This window comes from Zootoca vivipara, chromosome 3, assembly GCF_965207765.1.
Source record: "Zootoca vivipara chromosome 3, rZooViv2.hap1.1, whole genome shotgun sequence".
In the NCBI taxonomy this organism is placed as follows: Eukaryota; Metazoa; Chordata; class Lepidosauria; order Squamata; family Lacertidae; genus Zootoca; species Zootoca vivipara.
Window position 1 is genome coordinate 55,093,788 of NC_142586.1, and position 26,538 is coordinate 55,120,325.

Sequence of the window (26,538 nt, forward strand, 5' to 3'; positions counted from 1 at the left end):
TAAACATTCAGTGTGTGTCACAGAATTAGGTTAAAGGTGGGAAGAAGGGGAGAGGAAATTTGCTTTCCAGACCAAATTTTAAGCCCATATGATTTGAAAAGGTCTGGCATTAAGGAAAAGTAATCTAAAAAGAAACCCAAAATAAAGCAAAAAGCATAGCAGAGGTGAAAATGGGAAGCTCAGTGGAAACTGTGCAGAAAAGGCTTTGTTTTCAAATATATACACTCTAGAGCAAATGAAGTTGTGTTTCTAAATAATTTCCAGCTCATTTACACTGTAGAAGGGACAATCAGGAGCATTTCATCAACCAGCTAGCAACAGTAGATATGCAAAAGAGCTGGAGATCCAACTGTTAAAAATGTGCAGACTTTTTAAAACAAAAAACCCCAACCAACCAGAAAATCTAATGTTCAGATTTAGTACCTATATTAGCAAATATGCAAATACATTTTTTCTGTGTCTGTTTTGCAAACAGAACTTAAATATGATGTAGGTAAAGGCAGCAGCAGCAACAACAAAAGTTTTGCTGCCTTATTATTTCTCAGAAAATGCTGAGAGTTAACATTATCTAATTATGCAAAACTATAATACCAAAATTGATTTCTTGTTTGCTGTATTAGTTCTATTTTTATTATAGGGCAGTTCTGAATTGCTTCCCCCCCCCTTAAATTAGATTTTTAATGAATCTTTCCCAAAGGAACACAATTAAATTAATTATAAAGAATGCAAAAAATTTAAACCTGCATAGGTATTTTTCAGGCGTAACACAAAACCCAATTAAGTAGAATGCAAACCTCATTCAGTGGTGATATTTCATTAAGCAATGCATGGAAAACTTCAAATTGAACTTAAGGCAAGTATATAAAACCAATAATTCAAATCGAAGTGGCCAGATAAATCCAAGCAGCTATGAATAAAGGGATGAAATACTAAGAAAGTTCTACTAAAAGTCAGTCTGCTGTTTCCCTGGTTTTTTTTTGTCACGTCTACCTGGAATAAATTATCCCAGACACTAGGGGTAGCCAATTTTGGGCTACAACTGCCAGCATCTTTGACCATTGGTCATGTTGGCTAGAGGTGTGGTAACTGGAGTCCAGGAACATCTGAAGGGCACCACCTTGTCTACTGCAGCAATAGACATTGGCATTAGGCACTGCTGCATTACAGGGTTTTTTTTAAAAAAAATATCAGTAAAGCATAAGCCAGCAGAAGATTCTCTAAGCCATGTGTATCCTTTTTGTGTTTGTGTAGTGATTGCAGGAATCATGGTGTTTGAATGACCTACTATATACAGTAGTATATTATATACAGTAGTAGCAGTCGCAGAATGACTTCAACATATGCAAGCAGTGCTCATAAATGAAGAAGGACAGTTGAATGTGATAAAGATCACCACAGGGGCATAGGTAAACTTTCACAGAGGCACAGGTAAGTCTGAACCTATTGAATATTTTACGCTTTCCAAAGGTATCTTCAATTTCACCAGCTCTAACCACTATTGGGGCTTCAGTCTTTGCTTAGTGAGTTACCTGTCCATACATGTTTCCCTCTGTTCATCCTGCAGATAGACAAACACAACAGGGGCCTGAAGACTTTCTTTACAGAATCTTCACCACCAATTTCCCCCAGAGTATGCCGAAATTGTGCTTTAATTCCCCCACGAATTACAGTGGTACCTCGGTTTATGAACACAATTGGTTCCGGAAGTCTGTTCATAAACTGAAGCCAACTTTCCCATTGAAAGTAATGGAAAGTGAATTAATCCGTTCCAGACGGTCCGCGGAGTAAGCGTTCATAAACTGAAGCAAACTTTCCCATTGAAAGTAATGGAAAGTGGATTAATCCGTTCCAGACGGGTCCGCAGAGTACTTAAACTGAAGCGTTCATAAACTGAAGCATGGGTGTAATTGGTTCCGGAAGTCTGTTCATAAACTGAAGCGTTCATAAACTGAAGCAAACTTTCCCATTGAAAGTAATGGAAAATGAATTAATCCGTTCCAGATGGGTCCGCGGCGTTCATAAACCGAAAATTCATAAACCGAGGTGTTCATAAACCGAGGTTCCACTGTACTGGCTGATCATTATACTGCAGGACAGAATTGCTTTCATTTTGTTGTGCTATATATGTCATGGGATTCTAGTATCTAGGAATGCAGAAATTGTATGTCAAAAGTGGGGTCATATGGAAAGAACCAGACCAATAGCCACATCTAATCTAACACGTTTCTTCTCATGTGATCCCACTAGGGCAGGTTTGGGGGCCTCAGGCTTGGGTGGGTGGTGCAAATAGTGGTTCTCTATCCATCCCTGGAGACTCTTTCAAGCCAAACCCCTCACTCGCTTTGCTTCAAACCCTCTGCAAGTGCCTTGGCCTGGCTGAAATGTATTCCTGAACATCAATATTATCTTTTGTTTGCCTGATGGAGGATGAAGAGACGTGCATGTAGAAATCTCAAAGTTTGGCACAGCTCGAATTTAGCCTACTCTGCAATGTTAAGAATTGCACATGTTGCTGTGCTTACTTTCTACCTCCAAGAAAGTTCCCCATGAGAGAGTGTGACTCTCATGCTTTAAAAGAGTCCTCAACCCCATAATATGATCACCAATTATCTGGTCCTGAATATAGTAGAATGTGATCGTGTTTATTTCTGTGCCATGGAAGGTTTCCACATCTGAATTTCTGCAAATGGTGCTGCTGTTAAAGAGAGTTTAGCCAGCTAGGGTCAGCCACAGATCCCATCTCTTTCACATGGTTTTGCATCTCTGTGCCACTGGAGTTGGCACTGAACAGGCCGGTGCAAGATGAAGTCATGCAAGAAGCATGACTCCCATTTTTCACAAAACTCCAAATTGGCCCTAAAATGGGACATGTATGTTTACTGACTTGAGGTGGGAATTTTTGTCATGTGTAGCCTCATCTCTTGCTATCTAGATGTTATAGAAAAGTAGCACTGCTGTTTGGATTGCCAGAGTTAGCATCCTACGGACTAAAGCTGCAATTTACTGCTCATTTACTCCACAGGAGGCCCTCAAAAGCTCAAGAACACCATCTCTAGTCAGAGGGCTATGACCAAAGGATAATTATACCCCCAGAGAGGAGGGAGTGGGCAAGAATGTCTTCGTCTCCCAGGCCAATTAGGTTTAGCTTTGAACCCAATGGTGATTATGAGCCTAAATTGTATCTAGATAACATTTCTGCTATTGACAGAAAGATAAAGTAAGTGGTGAATGAACCGACACTGAATTATTAACGTCACATTAGAGAAAACAGGAGAGGGTAGAATCTCAGCATTTTCTCCTTGATGTGTTGCTGGCAGTCTAAAAGAACGAGAGAGTAATAACTAGTTAGTCTAAGTGATGGCTTCTACCAGACAGTAATAATATTGTCTGGCTTTTGTAGACTACTGCCACACTGTTCACATCTTGCGCCTGGAAAAGTTTATTTGTTCAGTTGCAACTGAAATAACTAGCAGGGGGAAAACAACAGTCACTCTCAATATCCTTAACATAAAGAAGATATACACTTTATTGGAATGAGAAAGTTCCCTGCCAACAAGCAAAGAGACTTCTGTCTTCTCTCACAGGAAGGCAGATTTTGAATGGTGCTTCAATGTGCCGTCTCTTCTTAACACAGGCTACTGAAGAAATATCCTCCCAATGAGGCAAATAAAAGCACATGAAAACTTTAAGTGCACACTGTTGGAGGGAGGGAGAATGAAAATATATACATTTCTCCAGATAAATTGAAGGATGCTATAGAAATAGTGGTTACTCAGTTTATGGGGCCCAGTAAAAAATAGACTCTCCAAAAAATGTAGTTCCCTTAATGGATCAATATAAAGATTTATATATTAACACAGTACTTAATTAAGGAATTAGGATTCCTTTGATACAGGCTTAGCTAAATATTACCACAGCCTGCTTTACAAGCAAAGACAATTATTTCCCATTTCAGTCAGTACATTGGTGACTGCATATATTAACATATTCAAATTTCACACATGGACACAAAAGTAATACACCAACAGAGAGGGAGGGAGGGAGGGAGAGAGAGAGAGAGAGAGAGAGAGAGAGAGAGAGAGAGAGAGAGAGAGAGAGAGAGAAGCTGAAGCAGTATGTGTCAAAAAGGGATTGACTCTCACTTTCATGTTAGGAAAGAAAAGAGCCATGCATGATGACTGCTTAGAACTAGAGGGTGTAGTTGGTTAGCGCCTAAATGCTGGACTGGAAAATTTCTGCCTTGTTTGTTCTTCCTGAGACAGCCACTAATGAAACATCATTCACTGTCAGGCCATTTTTTCTTTTCTTTAAATATAACCTGTCTAATGAATGTAGGTTTTCTTATATATATTTTTTTTAAATACAAGATTTCTAAACTATATACGGTAGCTAAATGACCACAAATGTTGCAAAATTTGAGAGGTAGAAAGTCTGTCAACCAAACTATGACTGACAAGTTATTATGTCTAGGGTTTGATTCAAATCCACCCCAGCCATTTCCACTTAGAAGCCTGATCCATTCTTAAGAACTGTGTTGGGTAAGCATCAAGTGAGAAGATAGAACATGACAGAATCTTTGACAAGCAGCTAGAAAATTAACCAGTGGAGCATCAACATTCAAAATAAACTTGAAACCATGGGCTTACGTAAAAAGAAACAATGATACAATGGAGAAAGGGCAAATCCTGCACCACTGAAGCAAAATGTGATGAAAGTAGCAAAGTGGCATTGGAACTTCTAGAGAAATTGCATGGGGTGGATGGATGACACACAGCAGTACTGGACTACATATACCAATGATCAAAGGCCATAAAATGAACCTCACTGTTAAATAGCTCTCAAGTCAAAACACCTCTAGCCAAAATTTAAGTTTCTTTCCCACTTCCCAACAGTTTCATTTGCAAAAAGGGTAGCAGATAGCCACTGATAAACTCTGTAAAACTGCCCGCTTGTTTCCCTTGCAAGTGGCAATTTTGCTGAGAGGTAGGCAATGGTAACAACTCAGGCAAACACCCTAGGCTTTGTTTGGGCTGTCCTGAGAGTGGGGGCTGTGGCACCCCACAGTTAGCCCTCAAAGCCTACAATTAGCTGAGTTAGATGAAGATAGGTAATCTTCCCAAAATTATTTAGCTTCTCTCGGGTCACTTGAGTTGTTTTGCCTGGCAGGATCCTCCCAATTTACCTGTGGCCCTCCAGATGTTGCTGAACTCCCCCTTTTCATCCTTGATATTAGTCATCCAGGCTGCAGCTGGTGGGAGCTACAGTCTAACAACATCTATACAACTGCACATTCCCTACCCTGTTTCAAATTCTGCTTTAGGGAAAATTTGTTAGAAACTCTTGATTAGAAAAACAACAACACAAATAGCCTACACTGGTAGTAAAACAGGGCTATTCTTCCAGATTATGTTAAGTGCAGGGTTAGAAAGCAGGCGGTATAAAGTATAACAAATCACATTTGTTTTCATTTTCTTCTGGGCACATACAATAAATCTCGAGTACACACATTTTGAGTGTTTATTTATACCAATAAAATAGCACTGAAAAATTAACAAAGACTCTTTGTAATTTTTCTTTTGAATCCCCTTCTACAGTAAATCATAGCCAAATAAAATAACTCAAATCCAGATGAACTTCTTAGTCACATATTTTACAGCTCTGAGGAGCTGCAGCGCTAACAACGGAATGAGTTATTTTGAGAAGACCCTTTCTAAATGAACAAGCATTGTTTATTTGTCCTGTATCAGCACTTGGAGGACCTCATGGCCCCAACTATTTCCCTCAGAACAACAGTCCCTTAAAAAGGAATTGCGCAAATAGAATAAAACAATATCCATCCTGAAGGTCTTTACAAGGATGTTACAGTCTAAACAAGGATGTTAGATGACGATGAATTAGCTCTCAAAAACTGCAGAACAGAAAGAATGACAACCATTCCAGTTGCCTACAGCAGAAGCCATACCATTAGCTTTGCTGGCAGACCATCTCCATTTGCTGCCTCCTCTAAATAATTATGTAGCATTAGGAATTGGAACCCAAGTTTGCTACTCTTCCTCCCCCTTTATCTTCCCCCCTTCTTATGTGTACAATGCCTAGATTGCAAGCATGAACCCAAGAACTTTCTTGTTTTTAACGGGTCCTATGTAAGCTGAAAAGCTGGGTAATAATGCTTTAAGGAAATGAATGAACCAAGTAACTTGATGCCACAAACCCAAAATACTTACTTTGGTGACTATATATGCAAGGCAGCATAACACCATTGCATGAATTCATGTGGCAATGCAGCAGACACTGCTCTCTAAAGGATGTCTGTATTTGCTGGGAAAGTAAGTCGTAGGGTTGAGCTGTAAATTAGTTGTCAAAAGCGCAAAGGCCTCGAGAACAGATTTATATTTCTGTCCCAGTTTGCCTTCTGATGGCTTTTCTTAAGGAAGATTTAGACCAATATTGAGGTTAATAAATTGATTTGTAAGCCCTAGGTTACTAGCGGCAAATTAAACAAGTTTATAATAGTCTTTTCTGTCACACCTAGCCATAATTACTTAGTGGAGCATACCAGGAAGCATTTAATAATGTAGAATTAAAAAACATGTTTTAAGGAAAATATTGCCTTAGGGTTGTAATGGCCAACTTACCCCCCCCCCACCAGAAGACTTTATTATTGGAAAAGAAGGAGTGCTGTTGTACTATTCCTTTTTGCACCATTGAGACATCGGCAGTTTCTTATTAAACACACTCAGTGTGAAGATACTTTGCAAGTGGTGCTGGGGCAGCTGAGTAAAATACTAATATTTTCAGCTGAATATACAGCAGGGGTCCCCAACATGGCACCTCCCAGATTTCACTGGACTACAATTCCCATCATCTTCTGATATTGGCTGTGCTGGGTGTGGCACTGGGAACTGTGGTTTGACTACATCTGGAGGATACCACATTGGGTACCCTTGATATTTGATTCACATATCATAGAATCATAGAATTGTAGATTTGTAAGTGACCCCCAAGGGTCACCGAGTCCAACCCCTTGCAATGCAGTAATAACCCGCTGCAATATCCTACTTTCTCTCTCCTTATCTGCTGTATAATTAAAAGAAACTCCAACCATCCACCCAGCAAAGGAAATTTTCATATTTCCACAGCCACTATTGCCTCGGTTTTATTTGATCTCCCCTATTACTTGGCAAATCCCTACAGGTTTTGCTCTGTGTTAAATGGCTCATTGTTAGTAGGTGTCTATAAAGTTGTAGGTGTCTATAAAGCATCCATAGAACCCAGCCTTTTGCCTTTCTAATCCTGTCAATTAGCATCACTATATGCTCCAGTTTTTTACTCTGAATTCCACATGTTTTGTTTCTTTGTTTGTTTGTGTGTGTGTGTAGACTAAATATATAATCATCAATTAAAAATTCTTTCCACCACCATCTAGATTAGAAAGCCACTTTCGTTTCCAAAACAATCAAAATTTCAATGAAAACAGTTATGAAATAAAATGGCAAATTTGGAAACCTTCAGATATACTACAAAGATTATATTATCAGGATTTGAACTTTGTAGCATGAGCTTGTCTCTAAGGTCTTCTGGAGCAGTATCATATGAATGATCATCTGTGTCGCCTCTTTTACTGCTGGAGTAGAGTCTTTGGATTAATGTGCTCAATACATTTTCTTGCTACAGATACTGCTCTTCTCAGAAATGTGATCTATTGACTAGATGCCCACACATCTGATAAATCACTGTGGTCTGAATGCAGCTGGGGCTCTCCTCTTGTCGGGAAGGATACAAACTGGGAGAAAAATCTGTAAATGTATAGAAGACATAATACCCATACTCTTCTCACCTGCACTGATGAATGGCTTTCCAAAGGTGTGTGTATGTAAATTAAATTAGGTCATTTTTCTCTACTTGCATGCAGAGGAGATACTCCCATTTTTTATCATCATGTTCGGATTGCTTTCTTGCCATTATAGGAGTCTTAAAGAAAGGCTAAATGCAGCATTGAAGCACAGTCTCAAATATTAAAAATATTTGTATCCGATGTGAGTTTTATTACCAGCTATAGAAATCTTCACATGCCTCACTTTCTAGGTCTCTCTAGCAGTTCTAGATCTGAGGCCCATCTTCAATTCCAAAAGTAATCCCTGCTCTAGAAAAATCTCTAAATGGACTGTGCAGTTCTGCATTGTTTTCATGTATTTGAACTGTCAGTTTCCCTGCACCTTTAGCCACTTTCATACTCTGCTTCCTCTCTAGGACCTCAAAATAATATAGTATAATCTTCATCTGGATCTATTCCCTAACAGAGAAAGTTGAAATTCAGTACCGTATAACCTTCACAATGACCCTCTCAATTATAGATGCCAATCTGTGTAGTGAACAACATTGCAACTAGCAAGACATATTTATTAATTTATTATATTTATTCGTCACTTTTGAGTGCAGGTGTTAGTATACCATAGCAAAACAGCTCCCCCCCCCATCCCCTATGTGTGTGAACTCTGACCTTTCAAAACATGGTGAAAAACTCCCCAAACTCAATGATAGCAGCTGTTAAGCAAGTATAAGGAATAGATAGTGTGCATCTACTTCTTCAGACTATCTATCTATCTATAGTCTGAAGAAGTGTGCATGCACACGAAAGCTTATACCAAGAACAAACTTAGTTGGTCTCTAAGGTGCCAATGGACAATTTTTTTAAAAAAAATATTATATGTTTCGACTGCGCCAGACCAACACAGCTACCTACCTGAATAAGGAATAGATATTTATTCAAGCTAAGAACGGTACAAGCTTAGCAGCAAAGACAAGCTCCAGAAATCAAGATTCCTAAGTGCACCTGGAAAGCTAGAGGTTCATAAGCAAACAGTCCGTGCAAAGATGGCCCAACAGTTGACATGCCCCTCACACCAAGCTTTGAATGATGAGGCTGGGCAAGCTCACTGATGGCACTCTCCAGCCCTAAGGGTCTACTGCATATGCACACATTTGCTCTTTCTGGGCAGGTGCATCACATATATGAAGGCAGTTCTTGGTTCCAAGACTGTGCCCTGCCCCACTGCCTCTAGATCTGCTGCCACCACCTTCAAACTATGATCTAGAAACCAAGCCAGTATGTTTTAACTAAGCCAAACTGTATAAATATTAAATTTATTCTGTGGTTATTTAACTTTACTATTAACTGAAGATTTATCCACTGATTTTATGCTTCACTGCCATATACTGAAAAAAAATGCATACATTAGTACCCAAAACTATGACACCCCTGCTGAACGCTGTCTCTTTTAGAATCTATTTATGGCCACAATCTAGTGCACAGTGAAAGCCTGTCCCACTGTATATCTTCTCACTTTGTGCAGCGTGAAGTTCCAAAACGCTGCAGACTGGCTTTTGAACAGGGTGCCTTGTAATGAGCATATTATCCTGGCTGTTGCCATCATTAAGTTAAGTTGCTTGTTCTGGCCTGTAAAATCTTTAAAGAACCTGCCATCAGAGTGCCTTCAGAATTGTCTCGCCTGTCTGAGAAAGCTCTCTGGTTGCTGCAGCCTCATGAGATTGGATTGAAGCTACAAGTAGCCCTTTTGATATTGCAGCCCTTTAGGAATTTTGTTCCCAATGAATCATAGCAGAACGACTTGTCTTTTAGAGTTTAGACAGGTGGTTTAATTACACACCCTGGATACTGGTATGTCTCAGACCCAAATTCCCAAGGAGATTATTACGACAGGTTGATTTTGAATTCAACTATGAGGGGAACTCATCCATGCAGTTCTGTTATGGATTCCTGCATACGGAGAATTCCCATAGGCTCAGCAGATTTTGTGATGAAAGTTTTTTGAAGGCAAATCAGTCAATTTAAAAATGCTTCCATCTGCTAGATCTAAAATCACAGTCTAATCAGTTTCATAGCTGCCAAGTTATCCCTTTTTTTAAGGGAAATTCCCTTATGCTGAATAGGCTTCCTCGCGAGAAAAGGGAAAACTTGGCAGCTATGAATCAGTTTAGCTGGGCTACTTGATATATGATGTATACTGGATGCTTAACACTGCACTATTTAATAAACCATTGATGGCCAACTTGTGGCCCTCCAGATGTTTCTGGGACTCCAGCTTCCATCATCCCTGACACTGGGCATGTTGGCTGAGAATGATGGGAGTTGCAGCCATCATTCCTAGATATATAACCATCATTCCTAGATATATAAACATTTTCTGGTGATCGTGTGTGTGTGTGTGTCTATCTGAGTGGACAAGAGATCACAGAAAATGGTTTGAAAATGTCAAAACATTAACTGCCATATCAACATTGTGTAAAGTTCATTTTTTCAATTTATTTTAAAATTAAAAAATAGTGTTGTCTTCAAAGTAAGTACAGCCTGCAGCAGTTTTCTAACATATCCCTCCTAACAATTTAGCTCCACATCCTTTGTACACTAAAAATAAACCTTTGAAGCCCAATAAAAAATGTTTGGAAAACTCTAGCTCTATAATAAAGCACACTAGGCTATATATTAAACTTTCATTAGATTTCAGCCACTATATTTTTGAGATTACATAATCAAGATAAGGATATAAATGGCTACTAGCCCCAATGGCTACATTTTGCTTCTAATTTCAGAGGCAGAATGCCTATAAATACTAGTTGCTATGAATTACAGATGGGTAGAGTGTTGCTATGCTCATGCCCAGCTTACAGGCTTCCCACAGGAAGCAAGCAGCTACATAGCCTGGATCAGCTTTGTCATTTGACGCTCAAGTTAGAAGTGCCTTTTCATGGCTTTATTAATATCTTATTTAATGGGTTTACAATGGAAAGAGAGGCTATCTGAGAAGGTATTTGGAAGACACAATACATTTTCCTGAACATAATTTCCAGTATTGTTGTAGGACAAGAGTGGAAATTGATATACATTGTTTTAATTTAGACCCACACCATTAAGCCAGTCTCATGTGACTATGAGTCTGGGAGAAAACAAGTATTTATAAATGACAACAGCCCTAACTTAACATGTCTGAATCAACTTTTATTCTTAAATTGCATTTAATTCAATCTTCAGAGGACTGGCTATGGTGATGTAAGAGAAACATTCAGCTGACCTAATGGGACTTCCCTTTTCTTATTGTTTCACCTGCAGCCCCCCAGGAACACTCAAAATCTCCTCCAGTGAATTGGGGAAACTTCCTGAGCAGAAATCTCGGGAGGGTGCAGGGAATAGAGAAGAATGTTAAGTCCAGTCATGAGACATTGGATGACACCCTTGCGTTTGATTTAATCCAATCATTACTTTACACATCTAATTCATCAATAATATACTGGTGATTTCTAAAATTACCATAACTTCACCATACTTAATTGTGTCTATCAAACCATAGCAGGCTCAAGATAAGAATAACCAATATTTCCGGAGCAAAGCGCTTCATTCCTCTATATGCCATAATGGAAAATAGAGGTAAAATGATTATTTTTCAGTTCTAACTCTAATGCTCCAATCAAAAAAGTTACTTCCAGCTTCTACTTATGTTTGCGCCAATGTCTAAAATATTTAAGAGAAGTGAGAACCCGTTAACAGCGGGCGGATTTCAGCAAGTGTCATCTGATCCAAGGTTGACACATGATTCCTAGGGTAGCAATAACATTGTGTATTTCAAATTTCAGGGTAGTTTGTCTAGGGCAGAGACACAGAATAGGAAATTCTCAAGGCACTTTATCTTCAAAATAAAGTGTTATCAACACCAGGTGTCCCCATTTACCGAGATACAGCTTATTAAATTCAGCACAGGAATGTTTGCAACAGTTGCTGCTCAACATTTTCCACGAACTCTTATTCCCCCCCCCCTTTCATAATTAAATATAGCTCACCTACCTAGGGGAGCACCAAACTGACTACTCCACTAAAAACAACGATCCTCGGATAGTTCATGAGTTGCTTTAATTTTGTGACTTGCAGAATCACAAGTGCCTTGTGCTTTTGATTCCCCACAATTAGAGTGAACGTTGGAAGTGGAACTTCCGGCGAGATCCGTGAACTCCAGGGGGAAGGAAAGGCACAGAGGCTGCTGTGAGCTACACAATTAAAGTGACCCATGAAAAGGCTCAACATCTGTAACATTGCAGCTGTTGAGATTTCTTCTGCTAACAAGCAATGGAGCTGTAAAGGCAGCTTGTACAAAACTACTGCTCTTCTATTTATAAGACCACCTCTGACACTGGGTTCTAATGCAACTTTAGCAATGTTGGAGATACAGCAACACTGTTCCTTCTTGGGCCACCTACTAATGTGAGAAAATGTATTCCTATTCCGCAGCTCAGGGGTGGAGAACCTTTTTGGTTCAGCAAGGCCACATTTCCCCTGGGCCAACTCTAGGTAGACCCCCGGTGGCGCGGTGCACCAGGGCGCCGGACCGGTAGGCAACCATGCTGCGCTCTGTAAGGGCGGGGGCGCCGGAGCGATCTCCGCCCCTCAGCACCAGGGCGCACAACCTGCTCGAGACTGCCCTGCATTTCCCCACACCGAGGGCCAACTTTGACAGGTGGGCAGGACCACCGAGGGCCTTCTGGTGGTTCCCTCTCTGCAAGAAGTGAGGTTACAGGGAACCGGGCAGAGGGCCTTTTCGGTAGTGGCGCCTGCCCTGTGGAATGCCCTCCCATCAGATGTCAAGCCAATAAGCAACTATCCTACTTTTAAAAGACATCTGAAGGCAGCCCTGTTTAGGGAATTTTTTTTAATGTTTAATGCTGTATTGTGTTTTTAATATTTGATTGGGAGCTGCCCAGAGTGGCTGGGGAAGCCCAGCCAGATGGGCTGGGTATCAATAATATATTTTTTTATTATTATTATTATTATTATTATTATCATCAGGTGTGCCAATTACTCCTCCACAAGCAACTCGTTTGCACTCCCAAACCAAGCAAGACTGAACTCCTAACAAATTAGCTGGTGTGTGTGGCTTTAAATTCTGCTTTCTGCAGGGATTAGTGCATGAGCAGATGATCCAGCCATGTACCATCTCCATATCAGACATCACATCTGACATCAGGTGTGGGGCAGGTGGGTATCATCTGAGGGAAATGGCCTAGAAGGCTAAATGTGGGGGACTGGGACTGGCAGTCCATCCAAATATGACTCAAGGGTTAAAGCAGGCACCCCCAAACTGTGGCCCTCCAGATGTTTTGGCCTACAACTCCCATGATCCCTAGCTAACAGGACCAGTGGCCCGGGAAGATGGGAATTGTAGTCCAAAACATCTGGAGGGCCGAAGTTTGGGGATTGCCTGGGTTAGAGGTTCTCCACTCCAGCTGTAGCTCTTTCCCACACCAGCATTAAAGTTGCTCAGAGTCGCTAGATTTCCTGCAGGTCTAGGGCTTTTCACATAATACCACTGTTGCAGGATGGAGCACTGCTGCTTGTCATCGCATGTATCCCAGCCTGAATTGTATGTTTATCAGGATTTCATCAATCTCAGGAGATAGTAAAGAAAAAACAATAGGCTAACTTGTCAAAGAAACAGACTTGGGTAGAAGAAGACTTGGTGTACTCTGACACATGCAATTCCTAGGTTTGATCACCTTTTTAAAGCTTATTTATTTAAATGCTTAAAGAATAACTCAAACTTTTCCTCATCTCCCCCCGCCCCCCAATGCAACTCCCTTTTCTGACAAGGAACTCTGAAATCACATTTTAATTATTTTGGCTATGGTCTTCTTATGTAAAAGCTACTCAAGTATACCAAAGGTCGTTCCCAAGCTATTCAGTAACTGCTTTTCTGGGGCCACAGCAGGGACGAGAAGGTAGTGAAACTCCATTCCACAAGAAATCCTCTCAATTCAAGTCATTGTGAATTGGGGTGGGGGTAGGGGTGGGGAGGGTGAGTGGCTTGCTAAGGTCGCCTTGCAGGTTCATAGCACAGCTTGTATATAAACCTCAAACTACTTGGCCCACAGCATACACTCTTAGCTACGGCCGTGCACCAGTTCTCATAGGGTGGGGGTAAACCCCTGTAACAGAAGAAAGGTGCCACTTCCCTTTGAGAAATTACTACTGGCTGAATTCTTAGCTGAACTCTAAAGCCAGTACAGGTGATGTAAACATATGGGTTGCAGAAATTAAAAAGCACATTCTAAAATTAGGTTTTAACAGTACCACATCACAGTAAATCCAGAATAGAGTCTAGAACAACAAACAATACCTGCACACTTGGTCCGGGTGATGAGCGGAGGACCTGGTTGACCAGTGCCACCTTCTCCAGGTCTGGTTAGAAGAACACGAATTTCATACTCTGTGTCTGGGTCCAAATGCCACAGCTTGTAAGTTGGTGCATTTACAGCATGGGTTTCTGTCCAGGTCCCAGTTGTCATATGGTATTCCACTTCTTTTAGGATAATCGGCCCATCTCCAATAATGGAATTCGCATTCAACTGAATCAGCAAGTAAGTTGGTCCCACTCCAAGCAGTTGTGGGGGTGCTATTGGTCGAGGTGGTTCTGTAAGACACAATTATAAGAGCTGAGTCAGAAAGATATATATTGGCATAGGCCTGGATCTTAAATGAGTAAACAACAGCAATGTAAGGAAGTGTGTGAATATTTAACACACAGCTGATAAAAAACTGAAACGACTGAATATATTTCAATACTTCTGTTAAATTGCCTTTAGTACTAGGGGACCAACAGAGAGAATAAACTATAACAATGGAGACTCTGCCTACAGTAGCATTGCCTAGGAGTGATTTACTTCAGGAAGCAATTAGAAGCAACACACACTTTCCTGAATAAAATGAATCCACTAATAAACACACAGGCTTCATTTTCATTCCAGATGGCTCATATTTTGGCTAATTTGTTTCAGTTAATTAGGCATCAATGCTAAATTCAAGGCACACGGGGTTTCCACAATCAGCAGTATTGCAACGCAGCAAATCCAAAACGCTGGATAGACAACTAGAAAAATATCTAACCTAAATAATCTATTAGGATATCCCACATGTGTTTAATCTCTTGAAATGCTAGGGAACATTAAATGACTCCTTCCTTATGTGTCTCCTGTATGAACAACTGGATGTAAGCCCCACATGAAATTCATCTACTGCATCAAAGTCCAGAAGGCTGATCTTACTGCATTTTATATTGTAAGCTATTTTGATATATTTTGTGAAAAGTGGATAAGATAAATAGTATATCTATACAAAAAAATCAACCAAACAACAAACCAACAACTCTATGTTTCCAGGTACTTAATGTATAAAGGGTCGTCTCCAGGTGAAGATGGGGGGGGGGGGGGAAATGTGCACTTTCTGGAACAATAAGCAAACTGAAAAGCAACCATTCTTCAAAATTCTTTTGTGAATTTTGCAATGTGGTGTCTTGTACCAATGAAAATAACATACAAAAATGCATTATATTGGGGGTTATTAGATGCAAAAAATAGCACTTAGATGCTGATGCATTTTAATGAGGATGTTTCACAAAATATTTGCAAAAATATGGAGAACTGAATTTAAGATCGGAAAAATGAGAGAAAGTGAGAAAGTGAAATTTACCAGTCATTCCATTCCCTTCTCCAGGACTCTGTGATCTCCTAATGATTGGGCTTACATTGTTGGAAGGGTTTTATTTGCTTATCATTTGAATAGATCTTTCATAATCATAATTAAAAACACCTACCACTCTGCTTTCATCTACTGAATAAAAAGCAATTATGTCGCGTCATAACTTTGGACAAATGTACAGTATTTGGACAAATAAACAAGCTGAACAATAAGCATGGACTTTCTCAGGAAGCAGCATTTTTTTCAACTCTAGATGGAATGGCTACCACCTGCTCTTCTTTACTTATATTTTTCTCCCGACAGTGTTGGCAAAGAAGATACAACTGAGGGAGCCAATGCCCCAGTTTGCCCTTGCCCCTCTCCAGCTCTATGTGAGCAAGGCATGGAAGCAATATTGGAATACTATTGTAGAGGGTAGAGAACCCCCAGTCCTACTTGCTCCAACCAAAAGTGGATGTTACACTAGAAAATGGAAACCCACCAACTCTGATTGCTTCTTCCATACTCTGGTCCTTCAGTCCTGTCTAAGGCACAATTAAAACAGTAGTTCCATACAACACTTAATACAGTGCTATACAGCCATTGTTTTCCTCACATCCAAGATCTTTCTATAATGTTTACTCATAAATAAATCCTGGTAAGCAACCATCCCCTGCCACTTGATTCAATACCTTCCCCTTTGCAGGCTTTTCTCTTTCTTATTATTTCTTGGTCATCAAGTGTACATCGGGGTGGGAAACCTACATCGTATTGTTGTCGTGGGGATTAAATGAGGAAGGGGAGGACAATGTATAGGCCATATTGAGTTCCATGAAGGAAAAAGGTGGAATATAAATGCAATGAATGGATGGATGGATAGAATGCTGCAGCAACCAGTCTTAGTGGATCTTGGCATGCCCACCAGCCTAGATGTTACTGCCCTGGTATGTTGGCCACTGCTGCTCTCTGAGTGGTCACTTGGAACACCCTGGGGTGCAGGGCTCTGGACTTTGGCCTGACGGTCCAGCTCTAGCTATGACACTATGTGGTATGTGCACATTCTTCTTTATCTCCCATTGTACAATACTTTGCGAAAATATAATTTCAGAAATTGAATTGGGATTTGCTGAGATAATCTGCTAGAGCTTGTTAATGAACCTTGTGAGTCATAGCAACGGGATAGCAAGCTAAAAGATGAGCCCCTTCAGTCTCCTTAAATTAAGAGTTGCTAGAGGCTATATACATATAAAGCTGTCATGGTATATACATATGAAAACGGTGCGATATAAACCCAACGCATAACAGCCTCAGACTTCTGCCCACTAACTTCTGTTTAAAGATGCAAAAAGTTTCAGGTTACTTGCAATAGGAAAGTAAACTCTGTAATTTTGAAATTATAATAGGGGAATATTTGATAGCTCGGGTTGTAGAATAAGGAATGAGAACCATTAATAGGAAACTTAATTAGGTAACATCAGAAAAGTTTATCTGGTATATTGGGACTGCATGCTTCAGTTGTCGTTTAGTGTACTTTTGGGATTCTTGGTTACACCACACCTCTGGCTCTGATAGAGTATTGTGTTATGAAGAATATTAATAATGCCGCTCAACAATTACTGGTTCGTTTAATAACTGATTAAAATTCATGCATAATTTACTGAAACATGCATAGACTTTATAAACATCTCCTTGTCTTCAAGAGCCTAAAACCAAAATGTATATGCTAATATAAAAATATGCTTTGTGCCTCCAACCTATGAAAAATGTATTATGCAGTGATATATTAGCCTTATGAATGCATAGTTTAATCCATAACAAGCATGCTGTTAATTGAAGTATATTTTTCTAAACATAGTATTATGTTCTTTGAAGTCAAAGGTTGAGGGCATCCCCAATTATAAATCAGTGGGGAAAACGCCTAAAGTGAGCCTCTATATCAGTTATAAAACTCCTCTAAAGAATCAAATGTTGCCTGCATTTTAACTCTATTTCAAAATAAAATTCCACACTAGCAGAGCTGGTGGAATGGTGTTCTGCACAGTTTAGTGTTTGTTCTTAATGTGATTGACCTTCATAAGTTTGACATTTAACATCTTAATTTCACAGCAAATGAACTGTCATCACGAATGCTAGCTTCATCATTGAAATTAGATTCAGTTGGAGGTCCAAATTAGCTTTAAATATACATTGTGCATTGGAGGGGGAAATCTTATGAAGAATTAGTTTGTTTTGAATTTAGGTTCGTAGAATCTAGGGATTCCGTCTACTAGGAAAACTGCATCACAATTTTTCTCCTGTGATGATTTTTTTTAGAAAAGTTTGCTTCCACTGTTTAATCTGGAACCAAAAGTGGGGCAGCTAGCGATTGGCACTGGTATGTGAGCATTTACTGGGGCTGATACTGGTATGCAGCAACCTTTCTTCTTTTAATAAAGCCTGAAATTGGCCAGCGTGTTGACTCTTGTACCCCCAAAAAGGACATTTGAGATCACAGCATTATGGGAGACACGAAGTAGCCAACACTAATTCTGTATCACATTTTGCAAGCAGTACCATCAATTTAGAAATAAAGTCTACTCAGGTGTCATAGCAATCTGGAAAGAAAAGATGGGGGTGGCGACTCTCTGGAGGGCAATAGGGCAGGGGCAGATCCAGCTCGCTCACCCCACTTTTCACACTCCCCATCCATGGTTGGATGGGGCTAACGTTGAAGGTGGGAGATCTGCTACAGTCGTCTTTGGATTATGGGATCCTATTCAAAACACAAGCATACAGTCACAATCACAAATGCTGTGTGTCTCTGTCTGTAAACACGCATAGAGATTGAGATCCTAGTCAATCTAAGGAGGTCCAGAGAAAACTGACAGAAAGGGTACCTCAGGATGCAGCACTATTGAAAGAGAGATAGGATTGAACTGGGCTTTCTCCAAACACACACTGGTTTAAGCTCTTTCCAACCAGATCACATTCCTTATTAATGTAAGGACTGTACGCTATTGGCCAGGACAGTTAATCAACAGCCAGCCTGTCCATTTTGAAGTCACTGACCAGCTTTGTGATCCCAGGAGTTCAGCACAAAGATAAAAAAATAGGGCAATGTATTGTGTAAGCCACCTGGCTGCAGACGACAAAAAGCAGAGCCTTTGCAGCACAAAAAATCATTCCGACTGGAAACAGAAAGCATAAGAAGAGCCCAGCTGGGGTGGGGTTTGTTTCTAAATTACCTGTTTTATGTTTTCTTCTGTCAATTTTTATGTTAGAATTCAATAAAATCTATACGATTAAAAAAGAAGAGTCCTCTTGGATCTGGTCAAAGGCCTATCTAGTCCAACATATTGTTCTTATAGTGGCCAATCAGATGCCAAGCCCACAAACAGGACCTGCGCACAACAGCATTCTCCTCACACTACTTTTGTTCAGCCATACTGAGATTAGCAGCCCCTCAGTCCTGCCTCTTCTCAACTGCTTAGCAGTGTCTCCTCTGCATTTGCCCCCTGCCATGTTAATTAAATGTTCCACAACTAAATGTCTCCCAACTGCAGGACACTTAGGTAACTTTCCTCACCTACAGGTGGCGACAAATATGACATGGGGACGGAAGGTGTGGACACAAGGGGCCTGATGGACAACTGTTTAACAGCTGAATCATGAAAGCAGACTTGCAGTGTCTGTGTTTACGTCAGTGCTCAGCCATAGACTGTGACCTATGAAAATCCAGCACAGCCCCCAGATACTCCACGATTTTGATCACATATTTTTGGAACTGATTCCATGTGCAAGTTAAGTACAAGGCATGATACCAAAACTGGGCAAGAAGCCAGAGATAACAATGAACAAGTATTGGTTGCATTTACATGTAACACTAAACCAACATTTGGCACTCTGTGGATTAGATGCAAAGATCAAAGAGCTGGTCTCACCCATTCCTTCTTCCCCTTGCACAGCCAGGAGGCAAACTTATGTGGTAATTAGTTTTACTTGTTGTTACAAAGCCAGGAATATTGGGTTATATTAAACTGTGGTTAGTTAAACAAGCCAGCATCATAACTTTATAGCTTGAAGTTGGCTTGCTTTTGAAACTGATCAGATTTGCTGTAAGCCAGGATTCCTGGTTTGCATGACAATGACAAGCCAACATTCTTTGCAAATTCTCCTCCTCTTCCCAGCCATGACTTGGAAGTATTATCATTTTTAAATGTATTACCCACTCTTCGCCAGCAGGTCTCACACATCTCAGGTAGACGAACTGAGGACTGCAACCTCTGGGACTTCTAACAGTTCCCAGCAGCAATCAAAATTCAGGACTCTTGAGGTAGTCGGTTGCGGTTTTAGTTATGTTTTTTTCCCCTTAGATTTGTACATCCTATCGATTTTTTGAAGTTGTATTCTCAAAAATGTATAAACCTTTTTTAAAGAAAACCCAGAGGGGGTGGGTGGGTGGGTGTGTTTACCATTGTTCAGTGCAGAAGCCCCCACTTAACATGCCAACTTTATGTATAACATACAAAAGCCATGCACAACTGGATAGCTGGGAGTGTTTATTCTTAGTGACTCAATGCCTCCTGACTGCCTGGCATGCTGAACTACGAAGAATGATTTTGCAGCGGAAACTGCTAACTCCTGCATATTGAATTTCACAACCTGCGCATCACCGTGGCATTTTATTCACCTCAATTTGAAACACCACTGCAATCATTTTACAATCTGTCCTCACATAATAAAAAAGGAACAGTCCTTTAGCACTAGGCACTGTCAGCAGAAGTTAAAAGCAGGATTCGCTTCATGTCCATTGTACATGTGACCTTCTTATTTAAATAAAGCAATCATTCACTTCAGCCTAGGTCCAAAAGACATACACTAAGTATTGAAGAATTCTGAGGCCAGGTGTTTGTTTTTGAGTTCACAGTCCTTCCAAGCAACCCTGTTGCCATCACATCTGGTTACCTCCCCCAGATTGTTTTTTCATTTCAGTAGTATAATCTGAGGATAGTTTGATGATAATTGAGAGGGGTCCTTTTGTTGCTGCTATTATTAAACAACTGAGAGTCAGGAATCATTGCAACCTACTCTCCACCATGCAGCAATCGGGGTGTGTGGGTGTGGGTGCACAGGCCAGTGGGGGGGGGGGAGCCAGAGGCAAGGTGAGGTCAGAGACAAAGAATGGGTGGAGCAAAAGATGCAACTCTTGCCTTTTATACAGCCAATTTAAACCAGCAGTTTCTATACATGCACACCTCCAACCTTCATCCAGAAAAGCAAGAGGCATTAACACAATTCAGGAACACATCCCAGCTAAGCAGAAGCACTTAAAGAGGTTGTGGAGCAGGGTCAGGGCTAGAACCAACTTGTGCCACTCCAATGGGTGTAGGCATTTCTAACGCTGCCTCGGACTAACTGTTGAAATGTCTCCATAATAATCAAGCCTAAAGATCTGGCAATAAAGTAGGGTGACAGAGCTAGAATGATTTTCATTTGTCTTGCAAACAAATTTCGAACTTCAAAGAAACAAGCTTATTTATATTTTAATATTTCACCATCAAAATTATTTCTTCTTCTTCTTCTTCTTCTTCTTCTTCTTCTTCTTCTTCTTCTTCTTCTTCTTCTTCTTCTTCTTCTTCTTCTTCTTCTTCTTCTTCTTCTTCTTCTTCTTTAGCAGAATGTGATCAACCTTATTTGACACCAAACCAAAGCAAACTAAGGCAAACATACTCTGCATTACAGGGATCACTATTTTCTCTCTTTTTTCACAGTTCTAGACCTGGCCTCAAGTAATCTGTATTATGCTCTTGGGATGGTTTGGGAATATTTGGATATGCCCATAAAACACATAAAACACAAGGAAACAGGTGTTCCATGAACACTTGTTCACCTTTCTTCTTAGTTTAGCATGATAAAATGCTAATAATGCTACTGAATTACAATTGTTATACTATTCCAAAAACCAGAAGGCCACTTTTTGCTTACAAACCAGTGCTAATCTTTTGCTTCATTGTCAGCCTTTGTTCCCACAGTCAGCAATAATGGATTTCCCAGTGGTAAGTATTCTAACCCTATGGTTCTCATAAGTCATTTGGTTTGAATTATTGATAAGCTTTTCAGAAAAAAATGGGAAAGGGTCACACAGGTAAGCCAATTCTTTCTTGGATAAAACCCATAAATTATATATAAATATTGATATATCAGGACATAACAAGTTTCTCCTACAGAATACATTTTGCTTTGTTTACGGAGATGGACAATATTCACAGCTGTAGTCATGGCAATCTACAACAAATGATGAGCATTCCATGGGCTGGTATGCAGCTCCAATATTAGCCAATCATTAGCCATAGTTTTTCTTTTAGTCTTTCTTGCTGGTTCAGGATTTTAATGTGGCATTTGAAAGCATAATTGTTATGTTTTTAGTCCTGCTTTAATTTTATTGTAGGTTGCCTAGACCTAGATAATTATATTATGAGGGCTATCTATCTATCTATCTATCTATCTATCTATCTATCTATCTATATCTGTCTATCTATCATCTGTCTATCATCTATCATCTCTCTCTCTCTCTCTCTCTCTCATCTATCTATCCAGCCACTATTCAATAGTAAGGGATAGGTAAAGTACTAGAGGACCAGACACTGCCACCAACCCCAACCCCACTTCTACCTATGGTTTGGCATTACATCTGCACATATGTTAATCCTAACCTGGGTATGCTCTTAAGACAATATATAAAATATTGTGTGGGTTACATTGGGCAATTCATTGCCATTCTTCCACCCATATACACGGCCCACTAGCAATGTATTTGCACTGACCCTATAAATAACTGCCCAACTATAGTTTAACAGAGTATCATAGACGCAGCAGCAAATTGCTCATAGATGTACTATTTTTATAAACTATGCTAGGAAAGTCATGATTAGTGGTTTCCTGCAAATTATTAAACAGCCAAATATTTGAAACTGTTTGAAAAGGATTTAAGTGAACAATTCTGAGTGTGCCTTGTTCCATCTGTTGAAAAATTATTCTCAAACAATACAAAAGCCAAGATGATTAAAGGTCACTGATACATAGCAAGGCACCTTATTTCAAACCAGAAGAGGGGAAAAATTAATTATAATTGCAAAAAAAAAACCTATTCCAGCCACATTTTAGACATAGCATCCAATTATCCATTTCATTTTCATTTACACCTCATGGGCGAGATCATTTATCATGTTTCACGATAATGACCAGAAGGCACACAGAGAGTGATTTCTGGAGGTAACAAATTACAGACCATATTAGCATAAGCTTACAAGATCTCATCAACAAGTACTATGCATAAATATGGGGTAATTACATTTACAATGAGCAGGAATGGTTGATACGCTACCTTCTTCATTAGCAGCTGCCAAAAAAAACAAAAAACCCTGGTTCCTAATTGAACATCCTGGTTTGCTTGCTTAAGTACAGTAATTTAGATCCTTATAACAAATCAGGAATCACTGTATTGCTAGAGCACCAGCCAGGTAGGCATTGCAGTGGCTCGTGATCTGGAGATGAATCTTTCATCATCAAGTATTATTGCTTCTTGCTACCAAGTCATCCATCATGCTGCTGAGACAGCTTGGAAAGATAGTGCTGGACCCTCACATTACTGCTCCTTGAACTCTGTCTCATCCATCTTTTGCATCATGCCTGATTTGCAGCTAAGTATCATCTCCCTGCTGCAAAACCAAGTGTGAACCCCATAATGCCTCTAACCTAGAGTGCCACTCTAATAGTAATTGATTTCTTTTTATTGCCGTGTTCAGGACTTGGAAAGCTCATCTGTGGTTACTGACAAAAAAAGACAACCATACAAAATTTAGATTTTTGCTGTAGGAAAAAGTAAAGTTGCTTCTTTATTCCACTATGTTGTATGTGCCATGGGTGATTTTTTTATATTGATGCACATACATGTACACAATATATAATATTACAAGCATACAGTGGGTCCACATCCACAAACACACAAAGCACAGACATATAGTATTGTTTAAGCAAAATAATCTCAGGTGCAATATACAGTATTCAACATTTCAGGCTGTTCAAGTTGTCAGCAATTCAATTTGACACTGTAAGATGTTTATATACACACACACACTGCACACACCCAGTGTACAAAAATAAGGGGAAATTATTATTAACCCCAGATTCACTCATTCAAACAATGTCTGCCTTAAAACCTCGGCAGACCATAAACCACCCAAGATTAAGTATAGTAATTCAGCTTCATCTGAATTCTGCTATAAAAGTTTAATACATCAAAATGATCAAAATGCCCCCAGTGGCAGGTTGGGATTCTGTTTCCAATTCAAATTCTCTTTAATATATGGCTTCACTGACATCTTGCATTTTCTACCATCTAGGTTGAATTCCAAGCGGCTTCCTTCTTCATCATTACCATACATCGGCTCACCAATCCTGCACAACACTACAGAGATGTCAAACCCAGTAGATTTTTCTTTTGTACCCAACAGTGAGTGGCAGATAGGAATCATTTAAATAAATACTGTGAAAGCCCTCCTGCTGTATTTCCCCAAGCACTCGTTTTTAAAACAAACCTAAGTATGGGAAGAGATTGAAGGGAGAAGCAAAGCTAGCAACAAAATCTAAGAACAATAAAAAACTGGAGTTTAGTTATGCTTTAGTCCACCTATAAACATGACTTAATTTCTTGTTAAATATGGACAATCTGAGCAAGTCATGAATACACTCCTTACAGGAACAGATACAAATTCAAAGAGCAATGGTGATGTCTGGATTGCACTAATAGATTTACATAGCTAAATATAATCTGTTCTCAGAAATGAACAGTTTCATTGCATCAGTTCTTATAATCTGTATCTGTATGTGCATCAGGGCTGGTTGGGTCATTAAACAGTCAATGCAAGCTAACAGCACTCTTCTCACTATAAATAACCATATTTAACAGTTTCCACATCATGCAAGGATAGTTTTATAATTTAAACATATCGGTGTTTAGCAGTTCAAGAAAACCTAACCAAGCACATTTTGGATATGAATAGCCAAGTGGCTATTTGCTTCATTACAAAATATTTATGGAACCTACAGCCTATTTCCCTACAAACTTATACACAATTTGTATCTAACACGCTAATCAAATTGGCCATAGAAATATAAAGTTTAATTTTAGTAGTAAAAATATCTTGTTTATTCTAAGAGATGCAGCACTCATATGAAATGTTTTGGCTTTCAAGCTCTGATTTTAGTCTACTGACTATCTGAGAAAGTAAAGCAGCACAAGCAACAGGGCAGGGAAGATCAGGCTGTTACCCAACACCATATAGATCATGAGAGTAGCCTACATAGCTCGGTCAATGAGGTCTAAGTGCCCTCTAAGACTCGAGTATCTGGAATAAGATTCACTTAAGTGCCCTTGAGCCATACAATGTATTTAGCAGCTTGGTCGCATATATGTTACATAACCAAAGTTTTTGTGCTGCATGTAACATGTTACTTTTATAGCTAATTCTCGGTTTTGGTAAATGAACACAGGACTTTACTATATAATAAGGGCCACCAACCTTTTGGAGCTTATGGGCACATTTGCAAATTGGAGAAACTGCTGTGGATAACACACACACACACACACACACACACACACACACACACACCACAACCAACTGCACACCACAATGTAGTTCATTGGCTACAAAAGAATGCTTTCTAGGTCTAATTTCAGTGGAAGGGAAATGGGGACATTGTGTGTACCAAGGAAGGCCTCTGTGGGCACACTTGAATGAGCCTTTTCTGTGGTGACTCCCCATCTGCGGAATGTTCTCCCCAGAGAGGGTCACTTACTGCCATCATTACATGATGACAGCGAAAACATTCCTCTTTATCCAGGCTTTCAGTCACAAAATAATATACGGCCTCTTAAATGTGGGGGGGGGCACTGTTATTATGATTGTTATATTATTATAAAATGGATTTTTACACATACTCTGTTTTCCTTTCCATAAGTAGCTCAATGTACATGGTTTGATTTTGGATGTGATATCTGAAATTTCATGCGAATGTCAGAGTTGTTGAAAATGAACCTTACCCCTGCCACACACCCTTACAATTTCAATGCTTCTCCAAGGCATTTACAAATGGTACAAAAAGGGATCGATTATTTATTTCCCTGAGAGATATGTGTCTTTTTCTTTCTTAAGAAAGAGCCTTTTATTTGTTTTTTTTTGGGGGGGGGGACTTGACTGGATCATTAGAATAACACCAGGCACCAAATTCATTTTAAGATATTGAAGGAATATTTAGGAGATTATTCACTCTAATTAGTTTTGTCAGCCTACGCAGAACTAGTCAGATCCCTTGGAGGAGTGATGGGATAAGACACCTATTAATACAAATACTAAAGTGTGAGAGCTGTGGCATGGAAATCAATTAAAATCTATACCTCTCAGCTCGTCACAGGTCGAAAGCACTGCATTATTGACATAGCACACCTTTGGTAAACATAATTCAACTATAAACGTTGTATAGAATCCACAGAAGTGACCCGATGAGGAATGATCACTGGGAGGAATACAGAGAGAAGAAATGCCATGGTGCACTTGTAGCAGCAAAACTGTACACCTTCATCTACCCCAACTGCAATAAAACATGTCTCTCTGGCATCAGTCTCTACAGCTACAGCAGGAGCTGTAACTCTCCAATGGTTTGACTCGACCTCCAAAAGCACAGTCTTCCATTGACTCCTGAGACAGACAGATGCCAACAAACCCCTTCAACTATAAAACTTGTACAGAATCTTCCCTGTTAAATCAAAAGAACACAATGAAATAAGTCACCTAAGGTCTACTACAGTTCACGAAAGTAATGTGAAGGAGTCTCACTTAGTAACGAGTCTAGATGTTGGCTAACAATAACTTGTATGAATGGGGAAGGGTCATAGTTCAGTGGTAGATCCCCTTGCTTTGTATCCAAACGGTTCTGGGTTCAATCCCTCTAGGTAATGCTAGGAAATGCTACTGTCTGAAACT

The 26,538-nt window shown here is 39.7% G+C and overlaps 1 protein-coding gene across 8 annotated transcripts in view; it reads right to left on the reverse strand.

Annotated features, from left to right (window-relative positions):
• PTPRK (protein tyrosine phosphatase receptor type K) overlaps positions 1 to 26,538 on the reverse strand; it is a 340,055-nt gene that overhangs the window by 125,875 nt on the left and 187,642 nt on the right. For all 8 annotated transcript variants that reach the window (XM_035109047.3, XM_035109045.3, XM_035109041.3 and 5 more), the window contains exon 7: positions 14,181 to 14,474. In XM_035109047.3, the coding sequence (XP_034964938.3) occupies positions 14,181 to 14,474 (294 nt within the window). The remainder of the gene's footprint in view (positions 1 to 14,180; positions 14,475 to 26,538) is intronic.